Source organism: Homalodisca vitripennis, chromosome 3, assembly GCF_021130785.1.
Source record: "Homalodisca vitripennis isolate AUS2020 chromosome 3, UT_GWSS_2.1, whole genome shotgun sequence".
Lineage (NCBI taxonomy): Eukaryota > Metazoa > Arthropoda > Insecta > Hemiptera > Cicadellidae > Homalodisca > Homalodisca vitripennis.
Window position 1 is genome coordinate 193,331,216 of NC_060209.1, and position 21,686 is coordinate 193,352,901.

The 21,686-nt window shown below is 35.6% G+C and overlaps 1 protein-coding gene across 1 annotated transcript in view; it reads right to left on the bottom strand.

Annotated features, from left to right (window-relative positions):
* LOC124357947 overlaps positions 1-21,686 on the bottom strand; it is a 142,103-nt gene that overhangs the window by 5,581 nt on the left and 114,836 nt on the right. The window contains 13 exon segments of the mRNA XM_046810096.1: positions 5,292-5,418; positions 6,635-6,845; positions 7,408-7,648; positions 9,306-9,813; positions 9,815-10,425; positions 11,668-11,741; positions 13,118-13,296; positions 13,399-13,661; positions 16,146-16,298; positions 18,634-18,853; positions 19,927-20,196; positions 20,714-20,841; positions 21,032-21,135. Coding sequence (XP_046666052.1) covers positions 5,292-5,418; positions 6,635-6,845; positions 7,408-7,648; positions 9,306-9,813; positions 9,815-10,425; positions 11,668-11,741; positions 13,118-13,296; positions 13,399-13,661; positions 16,146-16,298; positions 18,634-18,853; positions 19,927-20,196; positions 20,714-20,841; positions 21,032-21,135 — 3,089 coding nt within the window.

The following is a 21,686-nucleotide window of genomic DNA, read 5'->3' on the forward strand; positions in this document are numbered from 1 at the left end:
CTTCAGCGACAGGAACAGTCGAGGGAATAATATCTCCTGCTGGGCCAACAGCTGTTTGGTCCTGTACCTCTCCTGGAACAGTTATTATCATTATTACAACTGATGAGAGGCTTCAGTGCAGCCTTCAGTGACAGGAACAGTCGAGGGAACAATATCTCCTGCTGAGCCAACTCATGGAACTAAATGCACTAGTATGTAAATAATTTGATAGGATACACTATAGCAGCTACAGAGCCACTGAGAATTGGATAACAAGAATTCTGGACCATGTGTACCATCGCGTATCCTGCAAATAGAGAAATAATAATTTAGTTACTTATTTTGCCAAGGGATTGCACAACTATCCAGTTACAAGTAGATTAAATAAAGATTGAATTTTGTAACTGAGCAATACAGTGGGCCAGATGACATGAACGGTAATCAGAATCAGAATCAGAAATAATTTATTTCGTTAATAACATAAAGTTACATGAAATAAGTCATAGATAAAATAGTACGTATATAATATAACAATAACAATTAAATAAAATCAACAATCAAATAGTCAAACATAGGTTATTTCACATGTTTGTGCAATATGACAGGAATTCTTGAACAGAATATGGGCATTTTTCAAGCAAAATAGTTTTAATGTTTTTTAGAAAAATTTGTGAGCTGGTTTTGTTTTTTCAGGTGCCGAGGCAGCGCGTTTATAGAGCCGTTAGAGCTGAATAGTGCATGCCCCTTTCGAAAAATTGTCAATCTATGGATCGGGTAGACCATATTACCCCTGTGGCGGGTATCGTACTGATGATTAAAAGTGTTCTCTGCAAAAAGATGTGGGTTATTTTTGAAGAAAGTCAAAACTTCAAGTATATAGATGCTTGGAAGAAGTGAGGAGATTCAGTTGCTGAAAAAAAGGCTTACAGTGAGCACGATTACCCTGCTGCAGACATAATGCGAACAATTCTTTTTTGGAATCTAAATACCTTAAAATTTCACTAGAAGATCCCCAGAATCCAATAGCATATTTCAGTCTACTGTTATACATAAGCATAGTAATTTGAACGATAGTTTCTTTTACCAACTGCAGGCATTAAAACTCGAAAAGCAAAGGTTAATTGAAGACAGCTTTGAGCATAGCGTATCTATATGTTTAGACCAGTTGAGCTTGTAATCACATGACAACACCAAGAAGAGAGGCAGACTCTGATGGGTTGATACCATTTACGCTGAAACCCGCTTCTATATCACGAGAAGTTGGTGAGAGAAAACCATGATTTTTAGTTTTTTTCTTCATTCAATAGGAGACCATTTGACTCAAACCACTTATTCAAGCTGACATACGACTGATTCATAATAATTTCGAGGCTGTGAATATCACGACAAGAAGATAGAGCAGTTGTGTCATCCGCATAGCAAACAATGTCTGATTTCATATTGGAAGGAAGGTCGTTTATATATATAGAAAATAAAAAAGGGACCAAGTACGGAGCCTTGAGGCACTCCTGAGCTGGTCCTCAACCACCTCTTTGAAGTTGTCCTTTATTTGTTACAGAAAACTGTCTGCTTTCTCTCAGAGGAGATATGAGGAGGAAAGGAGTGAGTGAGCTGCACCGTTCAAGCCATATCTTTCAAGTTTACCCAAAAGAACAGAATGGTTGACACAGTCGAAAGCCTTGGACAGATCACAGTATATCGCACCGGACACACTGCGTACCATCCAAGGCTCCCAACACGGCACCAATGACATCATTGGACAGCGCTAGAAGTTGAAAACCCTTTTCTGAAACCAAACTGAGATGCAGTCAAGAGAGTATTAGAGTCAAAGTAACATTGAAGTCTTGCCAGAATGATCATCTCAAACACCTTAGCAAAAGAAGAGAGCAGACTGATTGGCCTGTAATTAGAAATCTCAGTTTTTTGGCCTTTTTTATGGATTGGACGTATGACAGACAGCTTTAGATTTTCTGGAAAAAATTCCCTCAGAAAAAGATCGATTAATTATGTGTACCCAGAGGAAAAAAGCTATAAGATATGCGCACTTCTTAAGAACTTCAGATGTAACCCCATCCCACCCACTCGACTTCGAGTTTCCCAGCTTTGAAATCGAGCTTAGAACCTCAGCCATAGTGGTTGGTTTCAAACAAAAAAAGAGAAGGTTTATCTAATTGTTGAAGAGGCTGGGACATTTGCAACATACTCGAGAGCCGAATCAAAAGAAGCCAGCTGTGATAGTTGATTACCAACTGAAACAAAATATTCGTTAAACTTTCTTTCTACATCAGCTTGGGTTCTGATAGCTACATCACCATCGTGTGAGGATAATAGGGTTGTTTGAAGATTTTGAATTACCAAGCTCATCATTCACAACTTTCCAAGTTGCCCTACTCAGATTACTGCTTTTTTTAATGTAATCAATGTTGAAATTCTTTTTCGCCTCCTGAAGTATTACCCTACGAAGAATAGATTTATACCTTCTAAAATAAGACATGAAATCTGTGGAAAAATTGCTCTTACTTACAACATAAAGCTCCCGTTTTCGCGCACAAGAGGTTCTTATTCCTGACGTTATCCAAGGCTTTTTTCCCAGGACCTTTAAGTTTTTTTTGAGCGTTCAGGGACAAGCATGGTTAAACAAACGAAGGAAGGTATTTTTTAAAAATGACTTAAATGCCGTATTACAATCAGGAGCTTCCAATGACATCCACCCAAACTTTCATGCTGGAGACAGGAATTAAGAGTGTGAATGTTTTCATTATTTATCATTCGAAACTTCATTTCAACAGTCGAAGACTGACGAGGTGAAAGGGGAGATAACACAGTCAGCTGGGCCAGATGGTCAGAAAGTCCCGTTTCAAAAAAACATGCGATTGTGACTGAAACTCTTTGAAGAAGGTTATAATGTTATCAATACATGTCCTGGAACCACGGACCATCTATTCTGGTATGGACAGGTAATATTTAAATTTCCATTAGCTGAGTTAACGACATCCAGAAACAGTTTCCTCTCCCTTGAGTCCCTCAGAAAATCAACATTGAAGTCGCCACCACACTATGAGACTGTTAAAACCCCGAGCATGACCATCAACAAGCGATTCAAACGCATCAATGAAAGAATCAATGCTGGAACTAGGAGATCGGTACACTGCAGCCACCACAATCCTATCAGGAAAAAAGCAAGCTTAATTGTGACAGCACAACATTCAAACTGAAGGGTACACTAAGGTCACAAAGTCGAGATTCCAAGCTATACTGCACACCTTTGCTTTCACATTATGCAAGAACCACCCCTAGATGCGTGTTCTCGGCCATAAAACGCTGCAACCTCATATCCTGCAAAAGTATCCAGATAATTTTTACAAGGTTTACTCAACCAATGCTCAGTAAAACAGACAATAGTTGGATGGAATTTTAAAACTTGAAAAGTGTCACTTAGTTCATCAATTTTATGCAAACATCCTGTATATTTAAATGAAAAAACAGAAAATTTATGATTAGATCTGAACAATTCCGTATCTTTAAAAACAATCCAATGTCGGTACATTGTGACAGTTCACAGAATTCCTGCCACTGTTGACATCATAAAAACTGAGTTTATCTGGTCATACAAGCTATTGCTGGTGTGGCTAAAAAAGATTCACTTGTGTTGATGTTGGTGTAGTTCGGGGTTGACGAAACATGACAGCGGAGAAAGCGAACACTCAGGGGACTGGGCGGGCAGGGGCTTGATGCGAGTGAGGCGAGGGTGTAGCTGGGCGAGGCAGTGCCAGCGGTGAGTCCACCATACTGTCCATAGTCTGGGGACAACTCCACGGCCTGAAGACCAGACGGACGGCGACAGACAATCGAATGTTTGCCCCCGGGTGTTTTGGAGTTGGAAGGCAGAGGTAGTGACTGCATTGTCCAGTTTTCAATTATATGAAACAGATCGTTGGTGACATTCCTTTTGCCTGCCTGATGGAAGTGAACTCACCACTGAATAGGAAGCGCTGTTTAGAAACCTAGATGCAGTATTCTTATGTTGTCTATGTTTTTTTCCAAATCCTTTCAAATTAGCATTAATGTTTCTTATATTTTATGTTTACACGCGAGTAAGGACTGAGATCAAATCTTGTGCGCACTGTTGCGATAACAAATCTTGAATCTGGAGAAGATTCTGCCAAGCTTCTGTAAGATTGTATAGTTTTTTACGATGTCCAAATTATAATTGTTCATACTGTTAGTCCCAGCTATACATACTATATAATCATTTTTTCGTGAAGTTGTACGAGTCGTTTTTAATAGTTCTGACCACCTCTTCTATGGGAGCCCCTGGAATTACTGTGCTTGGTTTCAACAATGTGGTTTTGGAATTAAATTTTTTCTCTAAGAGATTATTCATTCCACGTCCATGACTGTCACTGTATAGAGTAACTGAAATGTTGAAACTGCCTTCGATTCTTCTTGGCCTCTTACTTTGGAATGATTTCAATGACTCTGCTTTTGAAGACGAAGATGAACAACTTGTAAAAGAGTCTTTTACCTACGCTGTATGGTTAAAACAGCGAGGGCCACACATAGTGGCCTGGCAAGCTGAGAGGGTACTCATATAAGTTCAATCCTGATCGCAAAGGGTTCAAATTTGAAAAATGAACCTATGAGATAAAAATATTGATTACCATCAGTAAACCTGGCTTTTAACATGTTCAGTCCTTGTGACGCCAAAGGTGGCATCATGAACTTGATACATTGCTCTTAACAATGACAACAAAGAGGCCACAGTGAGTAGATGTCTTTGTTAAATCTTTGTCATCAGTTGTCTCTGCAACCTACAGTAAACTGACAAGTAATGTTCTCTACTGCTTGAGAAAGATTGCGATGCAATCGAAAGACTCTAATTATGTGTACTTGTAAGTGTTTTTTCAATCAGTGGACTCTAGAAGATAGTTTTCAAGGTAAGTCTGCTGATCTTTATATCAACTAGTAACAATCTCTGGCTTTCAACTCTGTTAATTCAAACCTTACTGACTGATAAGAGTGTTGTACGGATTAGTAACATTAATAACAAGTGGTTTCTCAACTGCCCTCCACTGTGGGATTCAATCTGTGAAAAGGTTCACATTTTCCCTTAGCTTTAATTTAAGACAAGATTGTAAATGAAAAACATCTGTGCTACAAATGATAATACAATGGACTGTTAATGATTATGGGGTTCACACTCGGAGTGTTTTAGAGGTGTAAAATTCAAACCTAAATGTTAAAGTTAAAAATTGTATTATGGTGCATGGTGCTTATTTTTGGTAAACTATACTGAAGAGTCCAGCACCTACCTTGGGAGCTTCAAAACACGCAGGGCAGTTTTCTGGTATGACAGGGAGATGTCTGCTCTCGGCGAACTGGCGCAGGGAGCGCTCACGCACGTATACAAACGGCCGGATCACTCTCAGGTCACGCTCTCTGTAAAGGAACAGAAACGAACTTGTTTATTAATATGCGACTTTATACTCTGTCTCATATTTGACTTGATTTCATCTTAGAACAAGGTTGAAGGTGAGGGTGTGATTAGAAAAGAAGGACAATTGTTAAAGGAACTATGGAGGGGAAATCCAACATGAAGGACAACCAGTGCAAGACCCAACTTCGATGAAAGGATTAAATAGAGAGGAGTAAGAAAACTGGCAGGAAAGGAAAATTTCGATTTGGAGAAATTGAGGTGGCTAGTTGGGAGTAATCCTTGGTTACGGGAGTAAGTACGTAAACGTAGAACTATCCTCTATTCTTCCTGTGCTGGCAGGCCTATTTTGGCTAATTTACAAAGTCTTTAAACTACTTTGAGACATACGTTTTTATTTAAAGTGATTTATATAAATGGTTTTCTAGCATGAAATGCAGAATTTGGTTATATAATAAGAGAACAAAATTGTCTAGTTTATAAAACAAAACAACAAAATATAACATGCTTAGTTATAAGGTTTGTTGTAAAATTGCAATGTCTGAGTCCCTTGTTACATACATACATACAAATTTATTTAGCATAAATCAAGATAAACAAAATATGTCTACTAGTAAGAAACTGTAAAAATCATTAAAAATATAAAATAAAAACGCTATAATTAACACAAAAATCAAGACTTTTTATGGACTAATAATAAAAATAGTGTTTTACATATTAGCTGAATATTTCTTTATAACAAAAGCATTTATAATTATGTTTTGTTGGAAGAGTAGTATTTTGAATGAACCTAGCACAAAAAAGTTATATAGAAAATCTATAAATTTACTTTCGAACCTTTATAAAACATGTAGTTCTTTTGAAAAAAATATATTGGCATTAAATATAACCTTATCTTATGGCTGAGAATCTAGACTTCTGATTGATATACAACAATTGATGAACATTTTTACTTTTACTTGTATCAAAAGTTGATATACTGTAACATTTAAATATAAAATGTTAATTTTGTAACTCTGTAACAGTACATATTTATAGAAAAAGTTCATGTAAAATAATAGCAAAAAAATTATACATTAATATAAAATTCTCATGTGAATCACAATCAGTCAAAATCTGTTAGAGTATATAAATTGGATATAACTTTGAGGAAAGTCACAAATGGTTTTATTTACAAGTAACGAAATAAAATAAAATGTTATTGACAGGAAAGTTGCTTACTTGATGTAATAATGCGCCTTCATGGAGCGTAGGCGACCATTGTGAAAGGTGGACATGAGGAAGCTCTCCGCCAGATCATCCAGGTGTTGTCCGAGTGCCAGCACGTTGTAGCCCTCACGCCGCGCAGCCGCGTACAACCGTCCTCGCTTCATGCGACTACAGAAGCTACAGATCGACTTGCACTCCACTTGTGATGCCGTCTCTAGGATTTCTGAAAATGTGCAAAAATAAAATATTAAATTAACAACACTATAATTAACCCTTTTAACACCAGCCATTACATGATTATATCGAGTGATGTGCCAAAAATCCAAGCCATTTTAGAGAAAACGTATGAGTTTTGTACACAACTCATAACATGGTTATTTTTTAAGATATCAAGCTAATTCTTATTTTTTTGTACTTCTTAATAAATGCAGTTCACAAACATACCACAAAAACAAAATAATATCTTGAAAATTATTTATTTTTTAATATTTATATATACATATAAAAAATAAATAAAACAATTAAAAATTCAAGTTTGTTGATGAAAACCAGATAGCCAAATATCTATTTAACAAACAAATATTGATTAATTAATGTACGGAAACAAAAATTATAGGCCTACTTCAATCATAAGTTAGATAGATAGTACATGAGGAAATTTGGAACCAAAAAAATACAGCCAGGATAGAGTTTGAAATAAACTAGCACTTAAAGGTTTAAAGTAGTGGAAATTCAATACACAAAGCAGCTTAAATAGCAAAGTAACCAGTGAGAGGCTCACTTACGCTGCTCCTCGAAGAGGTAGTGCACGCCGAGGGTGTGGAGGTAAGGGATGAGTGGGCGAGGGTTGTAAGCTGAGCTACCGGGGTCTACAGTGGCTGCACCCAAGGTGAAGTGCACACCTTTGCTGTTGGCGTAGTACTGGTACTGGTGCAGGGTGTGCAGCAGAGACAGCGAGTCCTTGCCCCCCGACAGACAGACCAGTACTCGGTCCCCGTCCTGGATCATGGCGAACTCCTTCAGCGCCTGCAACCAGACATTCATACTTCATATAAACTATTCCCTTTCTTAACTCTAAACTACTTTTCTTATTTAGAGATGGATGGTTCCAATATCAATATTTCTACATATATTAAATATTTTATTCTTTAATCAGAACAATAATTTCTTCTATAAGTACATGAATGAAGATAAAGTTAAAACAAAAGATATTTGGTTATTCATGGATTACACATGTGCTAAAGAGGCAATCAAATATACAGGACACGTCAAAACCTACACTTTTGAACTCTGGAACACCAGAATTGGTATTTTCACCAAAATCATTGTGGTAAGCCAGTATATGAAATTTTAAAACAATCAGATGATATTGTCAAAGGTTATGGCTGAAAAACAACAGTGCCAAAATATACTGGATTGCAAAAAATTTGGGACACCTGGATTTTGCGAAAATAAATAGGCTGAACATAATTTGAAGGAGCGGAATGTATTAAAGATTTACTAACCGTTTTACTAAACTGTATTTGCTTCTCTCTATAAACTCTGGTTCTTGTACCCTATTTGTTTTCTCTCTCTAAACTCTGGTTCATGTTGTACCATATTTGTTTTCTCTCTCTAAACTCTGGTTCATGTTGTACCATATCTGTTTTCTCTCTCTAAACTCTGGTTCATGTTGTACCATATTTGTTTTCTCTCACTAAACCCTGGTTCATGTTGTACCATATCTGTTTTCTCTCACTAAACTCTGGTTCATGTTGTACCATATTTGTTTTCTCTCTCTAAACTTTGATTCATTTACCATATTTGGTCTCTCTCATTAAACCCTAGTTCATATTGTACCGTATTTGTTCTTACAACCACTTGTTGACATGTGTATTACATAAATTCTGCAATTATTTGTATGGTTTCCTCTCAATGTAAATGAAGGTAAACTGTGATATGTACCTTTTAGATGAAAAGAATATAATCTGAATACATGCCTTGCTGCTACAGGCTTTATGAGTATTATTTTGTACTACAGTCATTATTATGCCTTAATAGTATGAATGCAAAATGAATTTTGTCATTAACTGACAAGTGCATAATGGTGCTATCCTACAATTGTTTTTCAGTACACATGATAATGAATGTCTGATTTATGCTTCAACATCAGTCTTCAGACTGGTGACAATCTATGTAATTAATGCTCACATGTGTAGAAATAACACCTAAAATGAAAAGTATGCAGTTTTTTCCTACTGCCAAATGTTGTTTTCTCTTATCTTTCTTTACTTCAAGTACAAAGAACTTTTAATCTACGGCAAAGGCAAGGCGCACGTGTATTCGTGGAATGCATTTCTTATCTCTAATTATGTACACTAATTAACTTACTTTAACTACTATTATTAAGTCTTAGATTAGATCTCCACAATAATGGAGTGAGGGTAGGTTCTAATTACTCAATTCTCGGACAAAGGGAATATTCATTTCAGCCAAAAATTTCAGTCACTAAAAATTTAATTTCAGGGAGATACTTTGCATTTTTGCCAAGTATAGCATGCAGAACCCAAAACCACCATAATTTGAAAATATCTATATATTTAATTCAACTTGCAAATAAAAAATATTTCTAAATGTCAACCCTTCAATTTAATTTTTAATTTAATGCAAAAAGAAACTTTAAAATATACTATTTGATACTTACATCAGTGGTAGGTTTCCATATATTTTTTGGTGGACAATGCCATCTGGGTTTTGATAAATTATCTTTTAAATGATCTGCTAAGCCGTTCTCTTGTTCTTTCTTGTTGGCCAGATTACAGTGTTCAAACTTTTTTGAAGCAGATTTCTTTGCCTTGTCCTTCATTTCACTGTTCCGCCTCCAGATGGTGTCGGCAGGAGAAGAGTCTCTTTCGTGATAACTCAGGTTGATGCCACTATCTTGTGAACTAATACTGTTAACAGTCGATCTTCTCGTGTCTTTGAACTTCAGTTTGTGGCAGTCCTCAACGCCCTCTGTGATGGAATTGAGGCAGTCCATCTCGACGACATCAGTGAGTGAGGAGTCACTTTCCGTGCGGCGAGGTTTCTCCGTCTCCACGTCGGGCGAGTTGGTCCGGCAACTCTCACTGCTAGGAGAGATCAACTCGTCCACCTGGTTCACCATTTCTCTGATCTCGGACTTCAGTTCGGACACCATCTCTCCGGTGAGCTCAGCCAAGCATTCCGCCACGTGGTCGGCCCGAAATGGAACTGTGGGGAGAAGCCTGCAAGTTGGGGTCCATGATCTGCAAGAAGGATGAGCTAGGGGACGAGAAGGCCCGTTGTCGTTGTGGGGTGGACGGCAACCCCAACGGCTGCAGACACGGCAATACCATACTCTGCTGGCCACTACTCAGATCGAACATCGGCACGGGGGTGCTCTGCGGCCCCACACCACCGTCAACCACAGGAGGGGTGTAGCACTGCACACCCAGACATACGTCAAACATGGGAGGAGTGCCACACTGCTGATTCAAAATGACGTCAGGCACAGGAGGAGTGCCACACTGTTGACCTGCGTTGACGTTGCATGGTGGAGTGACACATTGCTGGCTGCTCGACACATCGAACACCGGTGTGCTGACACTCTGCTGTCTGCCGGTCACGTCAAACGCTGAACTGTTGATGACTACATGAGGACCCGACATTGTCTGTCTTCGCTCGCAGCAACCGCTCTCATCTGCACTCTCCGACGACAAGACATCCTCCACTCGGTTGATTACTTCTCTTATCTCGGACTTGATTTCTGTTGCCAAAGACATGGATACTTCTTGCATATATGCCTGAAAAGGAGACAATTCATCACAAACAACACTAAAAACATACATAAATTATACCCAATGTTGTTATAAAATACATTGGAATCATGAACGAAGATTCTTGGAACAAATGGAAAATTTAAAATTGTATACAACTAATAATGATCACACAATTTTCCGATATTAATTTTTATTTTGTGACGTGCCAAAATCAACGATTTCATCATCAAGCGACTCCACGAACAAACATTTATATGTTAATATGTAATCTATGGTGAAGGATTTGGAAATATGGTTAGCCAGTATAAAATATTCAAATAGTGTTGTATTTTTATTTTCTTGTATATATAAATTGAGGTGAGAGTAGAGTCAAATTTTCAACAAGTCCGTCTTCATTATTTGTAAATTGTTTAAAATGTAAACAAATTTTTTCAAATGTGATTCGTTTTTAACTTATTTTAATTATCGTAAATTTTGTATATGTCCAGATTCAATGTAATGTTTCACAACAGCAGATTTTTTGGTTCTTCCATATTTTATGTGTGCAAAATATTATTTAAATTGTGTTTTGATGTTCCTTTTTGTTTGGATAATGCAAGTTTATCACAGTCGTTTCATTTAATTTAATAAATTTATAATTTGTTTTCATATGAGTGTTTGTCTTTGACATACTCTAATATTTATGATTATTTATTATTTATATTGTAAGTAACATTTGCTTGTATGTTTTTTAAAATCTTTCTGTAACTGGTTTGAAATACTGCTGTACGTTGTACAAGAATTATAATGAGTTCTTATTTGTTGTCTTGAAGGGGCAGTAATGTTGTTCTAGTTTCTCGCTTTTAATTTTATTGATTTACGAAGTATGTTATCAATAAGTTGTGTGATGTAACCATTATAAATAGCAATATCGTTTATATAGTTTAATTCTTTGATATAACTTTATTATCCAATTCAAAGTATAGTACAAACTATTTTTCAAAGACTACATAATATTTCAACACAACTGAAGTCTTCGACTAAGATATCACTTGACTTCGACTAAGATATCACTTGACTTCGACTAATATGTCACTTGGCTTCGACTAAGATGTCACTTGACTTCGACTAAGGTGTCACTTGACTTCGACTAAGGTGTCACTTTTCTTCGACTAAAATATCACTTGACTTGACTAAGATATCACTTGACTTCGACTAAAATATCACTTTACTTTGACTAAGGTATCACTTGACTTCGACTAAGGGATACCTTGAGTAGTCACTGACCTGCAAGTGTTGAGGGTTGTTTGTGGTGACCACGACAGGAGGAGTTGACACTCTCACTGGCTGCTCTGCAACTCCTGTTCAACAAAACATACTCTCTCAGCTCTTCACAATATTACTGGCTGATCAAATAAACAAGACTAATATATGTATATTTAAAGCAAACCAAACAGTTTGCAAGTTCTTGTTCTATACTATCCAAACATAAAACAGTTGATGCAATTATTTATAGTTTTATTTATAGTTGCAATTAATGATTTTGCTTATAGTATGCCATGTTTTTCTGTTTTATATGCTGACGACACAACATTCATTAATAAACAACATAATCTTAAAAACCTCATAACGGAGCAAGAACACTCTATGAGGATAGCACTTGAGTGGTTTCAGGCAAACTATTTATCAGTAAACAAGAACAAAACTGAACAAATTGTATTCTCTCTAAATAGTGACATATATCGTAATTTTAGGCCGGTAAAGTTGCTTGGGCTATATTTGGATAGTACCCTTAGCTGGTCAAGTCATGTCAACCAGCTTTGCACAAAATTATCAAGAGTGGTTTTTTTGCTCCGTAAATTGAGAAATTGTGTAAGTTTAGAGAGTCTCATAAGAGCTTACTATGCATTCTTTCATAGTAACTTAAACTATGGAATAACACTTTGGGGAGGCAGTAATGAATCACAAAGAGCTTTTATATATGGCAAAAGAAAGCTGTAAGAGTTATAACAAATGTAAGTGATAGGAATTCGTGCTTACCATTTTTTAAAGAACTTAAAATTATGACCTTACCATGTATGTATATTTATAACTGTGTACTGAATGTTAAAGAAAATTTAAGTAATTATCAAAACCGTCAAGATGTACATAATTATAGTACAAGGCAGAGACATATGCTTGACCAATTCTCTATAAGGCTACAGAAAACAAAAATGAGCCATATATACATGAAAATTAAATTATTTAATAAGTTATCTGAAAGTGCATGGGAAGTTAGTATTAATAGGTTTAAAATTATTCTAAGCAAATGGCTAAAAGAAAAGTGTTTTTACAGCATTGATGAGTACCTGGTCTGTGATATCAGTGACAAGATTTTAATTAATATTAAGTATTTATTATTCTATTTATTACCTTGTTATTTGTGTGTATTTATTGATCTTTTGTTTTAATCTTGTTATGTTGATGTTGTTGATTTATCTTTGTTAAATAATTGTTGTACTGTATATCTGCTTGTTGACAGTTTTTTATGAGTCCATGTTATAAGATAGAGAGTTGTTGTAAGAGTATGAAAGATTTTTTAAGTTGTAATAATTGACAATAATTGTAAAAATTTGACCATGTCTATTGCACCATTGTTGCCTAATGACAATAAAGATCTGGATCTGGATGCTGGAATGTAAGAGACAAACAGAAACTACAGAGAAGTGTGAACAGATGCTAAAGTTAGTCTGTGTACCTGAGAGAGAGTTATCACGGTGTCCGTCTGTCTGACTGCAGCTGATCTGTCGGTCGCGACGGCTGCGGGGAAGGGTGGGCAGTGTGTCCCCGCCCAGACTGTAACAGCGCTCACGAGCACCCACCAGGCGGGGGTGATCCTTGCTGCAACTATCAGCTCGGGCCCTTACCTCCTGGCTACTGTGACACGTAACATTGGAAGTTCACTCGTGTAAATATTTAAATTACAATTAAACATCTGACAAATATTTTGATATATTCTTAGAATTGATTTCCACTCACTTGATATTGTTAAGTTGTATCTCGAGTGAGGACAAGCTCTTGTGGCGGGAGAAGCTGTGAGGGCTGTGATGTGGGGGTGACAGACCGCCACCGCCACGGCTACCCCCGTAGTCAGACGGGGTAAAAGGAAGCGATGTCTTGACATTGGTGCAGTTGCCCAGTAGTAGGTCCTGTGCCTCACTCGGTAACATGAACCACCGGAGTCTGTTGGTTTCTTCGTTGAACATGACGCACTGGTCACCCAGTGGGTATCTCTGAGCCATCTATCAACAGATTTCAACAGTTTAATCACAAATTACTGTTAGCTAAAACAATTTTATTAAGCTTTTGACCACACAATTTATTGCTTAAAGTATTTTCTGTTAGAGAAGCAGCTATGTATCTAGGTTGATGACATGACTTCAGGATGTCAATGAAATATGTTTCTCGTGGGCTACCACAGGGCTCAATTCTTGGTCCTCTACTATTTGTACTTATCATGAATGGCATTCACTTCGTGCTCAAACACTGCAAGACTCACATGTATATGTATGCCAACCTACAAATCTACTAGCACTTTCAAACCGATTTATCAATGACTACGTCAGTAGAGCTAATGAAAATAGGTATATGAGTATCGTTACATGGTCAGAAAATCATGAGCCCAAACTAAACTATAAATAAACGAAGCCAATCATTATTTACCACTCACGTTTACAAAACTCAATTAATTTCAACACAATTGGATCCTACAAGAGGACAGAGTATGAAAGCCCTCTTGTGTGTGGAGACATAGTTAAAAACCTTGGGTTGACTATAAACATAATAAAGACAGATGCTGTTATGAGATATGTACATAGAAATTTGTATCTATTTATTTGCTTCAACTGCTAAAACGATTTTTATCGCATAAAGACTAAACTTGATTTTAATTATTGCAGCTCTCTATTTATATGCCATCAGTATTTAGTGAGACGCTCCAAAAGTTTCACCATAGCATAGAGGTAAGGCTGTGGTTCTTTGACCGAGAGGTCACAGGTTCGATTCCCAAAGAGGTCAATTCAATTTTTGCAAATGGGTTTGGACTGTTCTCCTCTATAAATGTTTCATACAGCTGATTACAATGACACTGACACTGACAGAACTCTTATAAAACTATCATCTAGATATGTCTACTCAGAGTGAAATAGCAGCAACTTGTCAAACAACATCTTAGTTGATTGAATGAAGTGCTCATTGTTGATATATCCAATATTACTATCTAGTTTACTAAGCCAAAATCTATTTCAAATTATTTTAAATTTGTATCCTATGGGAGTACAAGAATTACTTTTCACTTTGGCTTCCATGTATTGCCCAATGACTCAACATCATTCCTAAGGACAGCCAGGATATACGGGTGTATTGGAAGCGGTTACCGAAGCAGGTCCAGCCTGAGGTACTGTGTGTGCCATGCTGACAGGTGGATGTGCTTGTGTCAAAGTGAGAATGTAAATGTTTATTACAAGTCAAGGTTTACCTTTGCCAGAATGGGAGGTTGTTTCTCTTCTTAACAGGGAGATACTGAAACTCTCATATTAAAACTTCACTTTATGACCTCATTAATCATGAAAACCTTTTTATGATAAACGTTTTATTTCTTTAACCCTCCGATTTCCAATCAATAGATATCCGTTGATTTGGACCGCCTGCTTAATCTCATTTGTTATAATAAGTAAACAATCGAATATCAGCACGATTCATATACCATTCATTAGAAAGGTAAAGAGTTGCCGAACACAGCACTGGTTTTTTTGTTGTTCTGTGACAGCAGAGTAATTTTAGAATGAAGTTGCTGTTATCGTCTTTGCAGGAAAATTAGTTCAACCCACATTTTTTGTTTTTGTAAGTAGTTTATAGTTTTATAACAAAATATTACTATATCTATATATAAATGGACTAAATTTGTAACCTTTTAAGTTTTTATAAAATTAAAAAAACCCAAAAACATTATTACAATAGCTGTTTTTTATCAGGTAAGAATCCCTTCTCTTAGAAGCGCATTATAAAAATGTCTACTAACCATAACAAATAACAATCTTTACAATCTAACAATAAATTATTTATTATTATAGTGTTCTCTATTTTATTGTAAATAAAATGATGCCAAATATAGTTAGGTTTACAGTTTATAGCAATTTATAAAAACTTTAAAAAATGTATCTGTTTTTGATCACAAAAACCACGCTTCTTGTACCACTTTCAGTTTTTGCGCTAAAACTAATTTATTTACCCAAACACCCACCATAGAAAAGTATACATTCTGTTAAACTAGACTAAATTGGTGACCTTTAAGCTATCTTAGAATTTGAAATTTATACACTGAACTATATTTTCCAGGCTATATTTTACATACAAATAACTAAACGAAATTTTTCCAATCACTGTAAAACATTCAAATGAAAATGTTTACCCTAGTTACTTATTATCATTGTATTCTACTGTTCATTGTAAACAAAATAATACCAAATACAGTTACGTTTGCAGTAAAACAAGTTTTTACAGATTTTAGAATAATAGATTACAAAACTGTCTAATCGGCAGTCAGAGGGTTAACAAAAGTTTTGTTATGATTATGTAAAATATTATCTTGATACTAAATCACTTTCTTATATGACAATTTTCGTACCGATCTCACGGTAAAACAAAACTCAGACTAAGTGTAAGAAAGGATCTTGTGGACCAAACTTTGCTGGTTAAATAAAGAACATTTAGTTTAATTCACCTACCTTTCTAGCCTTGTTAAAAGTGTTACGGGCTGTTTGTAGACACTCCCCATAGTCTGAGGGGCATGAAGCCACGCCAGACACCTTCCGTTCATGTACTGCCATCTTGCCGTCAACGTATCGGATCTGTCCCAGCCACTTACGGTCTCGGAACACCTAAACATTTCATTGTACACTTAAGAATGCCTACTGACGTATGCCTATAAATTTTGTAAAAATTGTACAAACCGTATTTAATTGATTAAAAACTACTTTTAATAACTATGTTTACCAGGTCACACTGCGTCGAAGAATTGCTCATATAATTAAATACTTAAGGTACATTTTGGTCAGTTTTGATTTGACATCTGTTGATTGTAGGCTAAAATATTACAATAATTTAGTTGTGTAAATAGTATTTTGACACAGTTTGAACCAGAAAAGTTACGTTTTAGTTATGATACTGCTGCGTAAGCCTAAAACCCAAGATTAAAATTCATTTGTAATAATTACAGCTTAATTACATTGGTAGCTTTATAATTATTATTATTATATGACTTGTTATTTAGTTTGGTTAAGTATATTGTTGTTTTTCACAAATATTTATTAATATTGATTTTATAATAACATGAATTCATATAATATATGCTTTGGTAGGTAATGCTTGTAGTAGAAATTTAGAAGAGGTCTAAGAGAATGGGTAGTTTAAATGAAAATTCATTCATTATTATCTGCAAATTTTAAGAATAAAAAACAATATATTATGATGCATGAATTCATTTAGGGGAACTTTTTAAGTAGAGTAACATTTATTCCAAACTGAATATTCACGTTGTAGTAGATGTGTTACTTATAAGGATATGTAAGTATACAATGATCCACCAAACACGCTATATGGGAGTTAAATTTTTATTTCTCTTCCTATATGTTATATAATAAATGTCTACAGTTGTAGTTGTGAAGCTAAAAGAATGCTTAAGTCGTGTAAGAAAAAAACATTATGATCAAATCATACAACTAGCCAAGTTAGTGCACTATTAAAGGTAATGTTACATGCATCCAGTATTTATTTGACTATGTATTGATATTATTAATATATTGCAAGAGAAATAAAAGTTTTTTCTTTCTTAAAAAGGTTTTATGTTATAAATAAGATTTTTTTTTCAGACACAAAATATGTAATTATCATAATGTATTTACTGATACTTAAACTTTTTCAATAATCTAAAGGTTAGAAATGATATGAATAGAAACTATTAAAGGCTCAGATACTTCATCAATGCAAAACTTCAGCAGCTTGGCACTCACGTCGTCAATTCCAGGTGAAGAGGTTGATGGGTCTTTTCTAATATGTCCCCGCATTCACAAAGATTGTAATTAAATATCAGTGATAAACGCGCGCCGCTTGGACTTTGCAAGCTCAAGTTAATTTTTTGTCTAAAAGACGCAGTGGGCAAGCATCGCGTGATCTAACCCATTCTGAAAATTTTGTTGATCCTACAACAGGAGCACACACACAGAGAATTGAATCGCTCTGGGCGTCGGCAAAACGGCGTAATAGGAACGAATGCGGTACAAGTCGCAACTTGCTAGACTCATACTTGTGTGAGTTTCTGTGGAAACATCGCCACCAAAACACAGATTTGTTCGAACAAATCCTGGAGAACATTAAAGCGTTCTGGCCACCAGAATAGTATATTATTTTAAACATCTTTCATTACTAATTTGTGTTTTTTCATACAAATTAATAAACTCGTTTTCCAATTGTTTTTGCAAATTATTGTCAAAAACCTAGCTTAACCTAACCTCAATTACCTTTAGAAATTACATTTGTAGCTCTAGTAACGTAATCTAACTTATAGAAATTAAAATAGAGAATGCGGACACATACTAGAAAAGACCTGAGGTTGATTTTAGTGAAGTTATTGTACTGAAAAACTTCATAGTATGAAGTGAGACTCCAATCCGAGAGGGGTGTTCCATTGTCAAGAATACTGGCTCTTGATGGATTGTTTTGAAGTAGAGTTTGCTCTGCTATATTCGTAAAGAAGATGTTGAAATGCTCACAAAGTCTATCTGGGTCCTCAACTACCTTGTTTGCAATATTCATCTGCCATGTTGACCCTGCACTTTCCTTCTTTGACAGTCTCTCACTGTTGATGATGTTCCAGATAGCTTTAGTATTATTATTGGACTCTGCAATGAAGTTTTCATTTTCTTTCCGTCTTAATGTTCTTAGTTTTAAATCATATCTTCTTTTTTTGTCATATGCATCAACTCGGTCCTCTTCCCTTCCACTCTGGTGAAATCTTGCATGTGCCAAAGTGAAGTCTTTCCTGAGCCTTTAAATGTCACAACACAGTCTCAAACTCAATGCTCTAAAGTCAGTTATATATATTTTTCAGACACATACGTTCTAACTACATTATTTTAATTATTACAGAATTGAATTTTATTATTATATTTTATATGAAAATATAAAAAGATATGACTACTGTATAGTGTATTATACCGTGTTGGAATGATGACGCCATTCGCTGGTCTCAGGGTTGACGATGTACTGCGGCAACAATTTCCAGCCCTCAGTGGCCACCATCTTGATAGCTTCCATGACATAGAGCACTTCTGCCTCACTGATGTGGTAAGGGAGGGACACTCTTGTGAAACCTGGGCGCAGCAGCTCGTACGAGGAGTGCTCCTCCTTGCGCCGTAGGTGGTGGCGATCCAATTTCCTGTAACAGTCATACTCATATTATATTTATGTAGAGGTCTTTTAAAAATAGTTTTATTTTCCCTGTTGTATTAGATGTTCTATTTAAATATTTTTAAACATAACTTATATGCACATTTTGATAATGTAAGAAAATGTTTTCCTTTTCATTGATAAAAAACACAAATTGTTGCTCTAAACATATGATTTTGGGTGTGCAAATGGCCGAGTGGTCTATGACGTTGAACTTTGGATCTGAGTTAGAGATAGCATAGTATCAGATTCTGTCTGTGACACTGCACTTTTTATCAGAGCCATCAACTGTGAACTGTATTAACTTCCCTTAATTTGTTTGTTAGGTTCCTTCATACAGGCCAGTCGTGCCCAAGAGGACGGGCAGAATAAGGCTTGCCTCTCCTTAAAAATATATATATTTTAGCACCAACTAATAATAAGTACACAATTTGCTAATGTAAATTTGTATTTTTGTGAGGCCTTTCAAAATCAAAGCTTTAATCTTCAGGTGACTCTAAAAATAAATAATTACCTCTTTTTTGTTAATAAGGAATAAGAAAAAAATATGTATTAAGAAATTGTTATTAAATTAAAATTCTACATATTTTTGTTAACAAAAAATCTTGTAAATTATTTGTAGCGCCACCTAAAGATAAAATCTTTGATTTCAAAAGGCCTGACACAAAATACATTTTACATTGGAAAATTGTGTACTTCTTCTTAGTTGCATTACATTAAAAATTGCACCAAGAAACTACATAAATTTATTGTTTATACTTTTAGTAGACTATTCAGGTTTTTGTAAAAATTAAGAACTGGTCTCGTTTTTAGCTGTAACATATCCATGAGCCACGACCTGTTGCTGGCTTTGCACAACTAGAATATGTTGCATTATTACAGTACAAGGAGAACAATTATTACGTAAAAAGTGATTTGGTGACAGGCAGGATTTGAACCTAAAGTCAGGTATTACAGCCTGTATGTTTACCAACTCTCCCAGGGTTAATTATTCAGCACTAGATTGGTGCTTTTCTGTTGTATTACATCACTAAAATCTTGACAAACCAGCACACTACTCACTCGTCTTCCAGCAGAATGTTTTCGTACTGAGCGGCGAGGTCCTCATCGATGCCCATGAGGTCCTGAGCGTAGGGTCCTGCGCACGCACAGCCACCTCTCGCCTGGATGCCGAACACGTCATTGAGCACGGCACACACAAAGTTGTGATGTAAGAAGGTACCACGTGGGTGTCGTACCATGAACGAGAACACGGCCAGTCGCTTGGCCTGCTGGGAGCAGTTACCCAACAACAGCACTTCCGGTACTTTGCGCAAGTGAGACAACACTATCCTATAAACAAAATACAGATTCTACTATTATCTCTATCTAGAATACTAAACAGAATCTTATATCTAAAGGCTTTTTTCTAGAAGTACCTCTTTGCATTTTTAATTCATATATTTGAACAGAAAATATATTACAGAAAGTGTATATTAAAACAACTAATAATAAAAGTCTTTCTAGCAAATATTTGTTGTTTTTCAATTTTGTATTTTTACCTGTCTAAGAAAAGGCAAACTCATTTTCACTCATGCCAATTGTCTTGTTAACTCAACCCATTCTTTTTTTTTAACTTTTTCACTATTATTCTAGAAAAGCAAGTTATTATTATTTTCTATGAGATCTCGTTTCATACGATACTGGTAAAACAGTTAAAACTGGTTACTATAATTTTACTAAGTCATGCCCCAGACTACTGGCAGCTGATGTAGATTGCATGTCTCCACGATGGCTGCTGAAGCTTGCTCCTATATATATATATATATTTACTCCAGTATTGAACACGTAGTGGCCAGATAGTACTCACTTGGTGATTTTCTCCTCCTTGGCCATGATGTTGGCTACCCCCACTGTCATCTTGAGCTGCATGGCCAGCCCGGCCCTGATTGACTCTACAATGGCTGCTGTACCTCCCTCCTCCCTCATTTCAGTGTCCTGCAGTAAAATTAGGAAATTAAGATATTTGGAAATCTGTCAAGAGTTAAAATTCTTATGAGAAATGTTTTACAACAATATAAAGTAACTTCTTCAACAGTAAAATTTGGTAAAATATTTGGTAATATAGTAAAATTATGGTAAGTTTACAGTTCCAATGCATATTTACAGATAACAGTTAGTTAGTTACCTTTAGGTATCTATGACCTGTAGCAGTGACAAAGAAAACAGTTCCGCCACCGCAGCCTTGGGGCACGGTGTTCACAAACAGTGACTTCTTAGCCACCAGCACACCTACAACATGATAAATAACACAATTCTTGTAGATTTTAAAAACAAATAAGCACAAAATTAGAGCTAAACTGGAAAGAGGAACTTATTGTGTTGCCCTGTAATGCAGAAAATCAGAGATTGGATTTTGGGCAGTAAAGAAATGGAATTTCGCACAAAAAATTGCAGTTCAGACTACCGATATACTGCAGACTGGTGGGTATCCACCATTAACAATAATTAATAAAACCTACTAAGAAACAAATCATTAATAAAGATTACATCCATATGTTTTATTTCAAAGTTCTAATCTTTCATATATAGGACCACTATTTTTTTCTTATGTTAAGTTAGGTGTTAATTGCAATTCTTCCTATTGTAAATTATTGTTCATGACCTATATTATTGATTGTAAAGTGTACAATTTCAAAAACGGCTAGTTCACCCATTTCTTTAATATTTTTTTTTCCTAAATAGACTCATTCTGGGAGATATTACCTATTATTTTAGAATACTTAGTACAAATGGATGAGTCAAATAGCAGAAAATTGTTTTAAAATCATTACAAAACATTT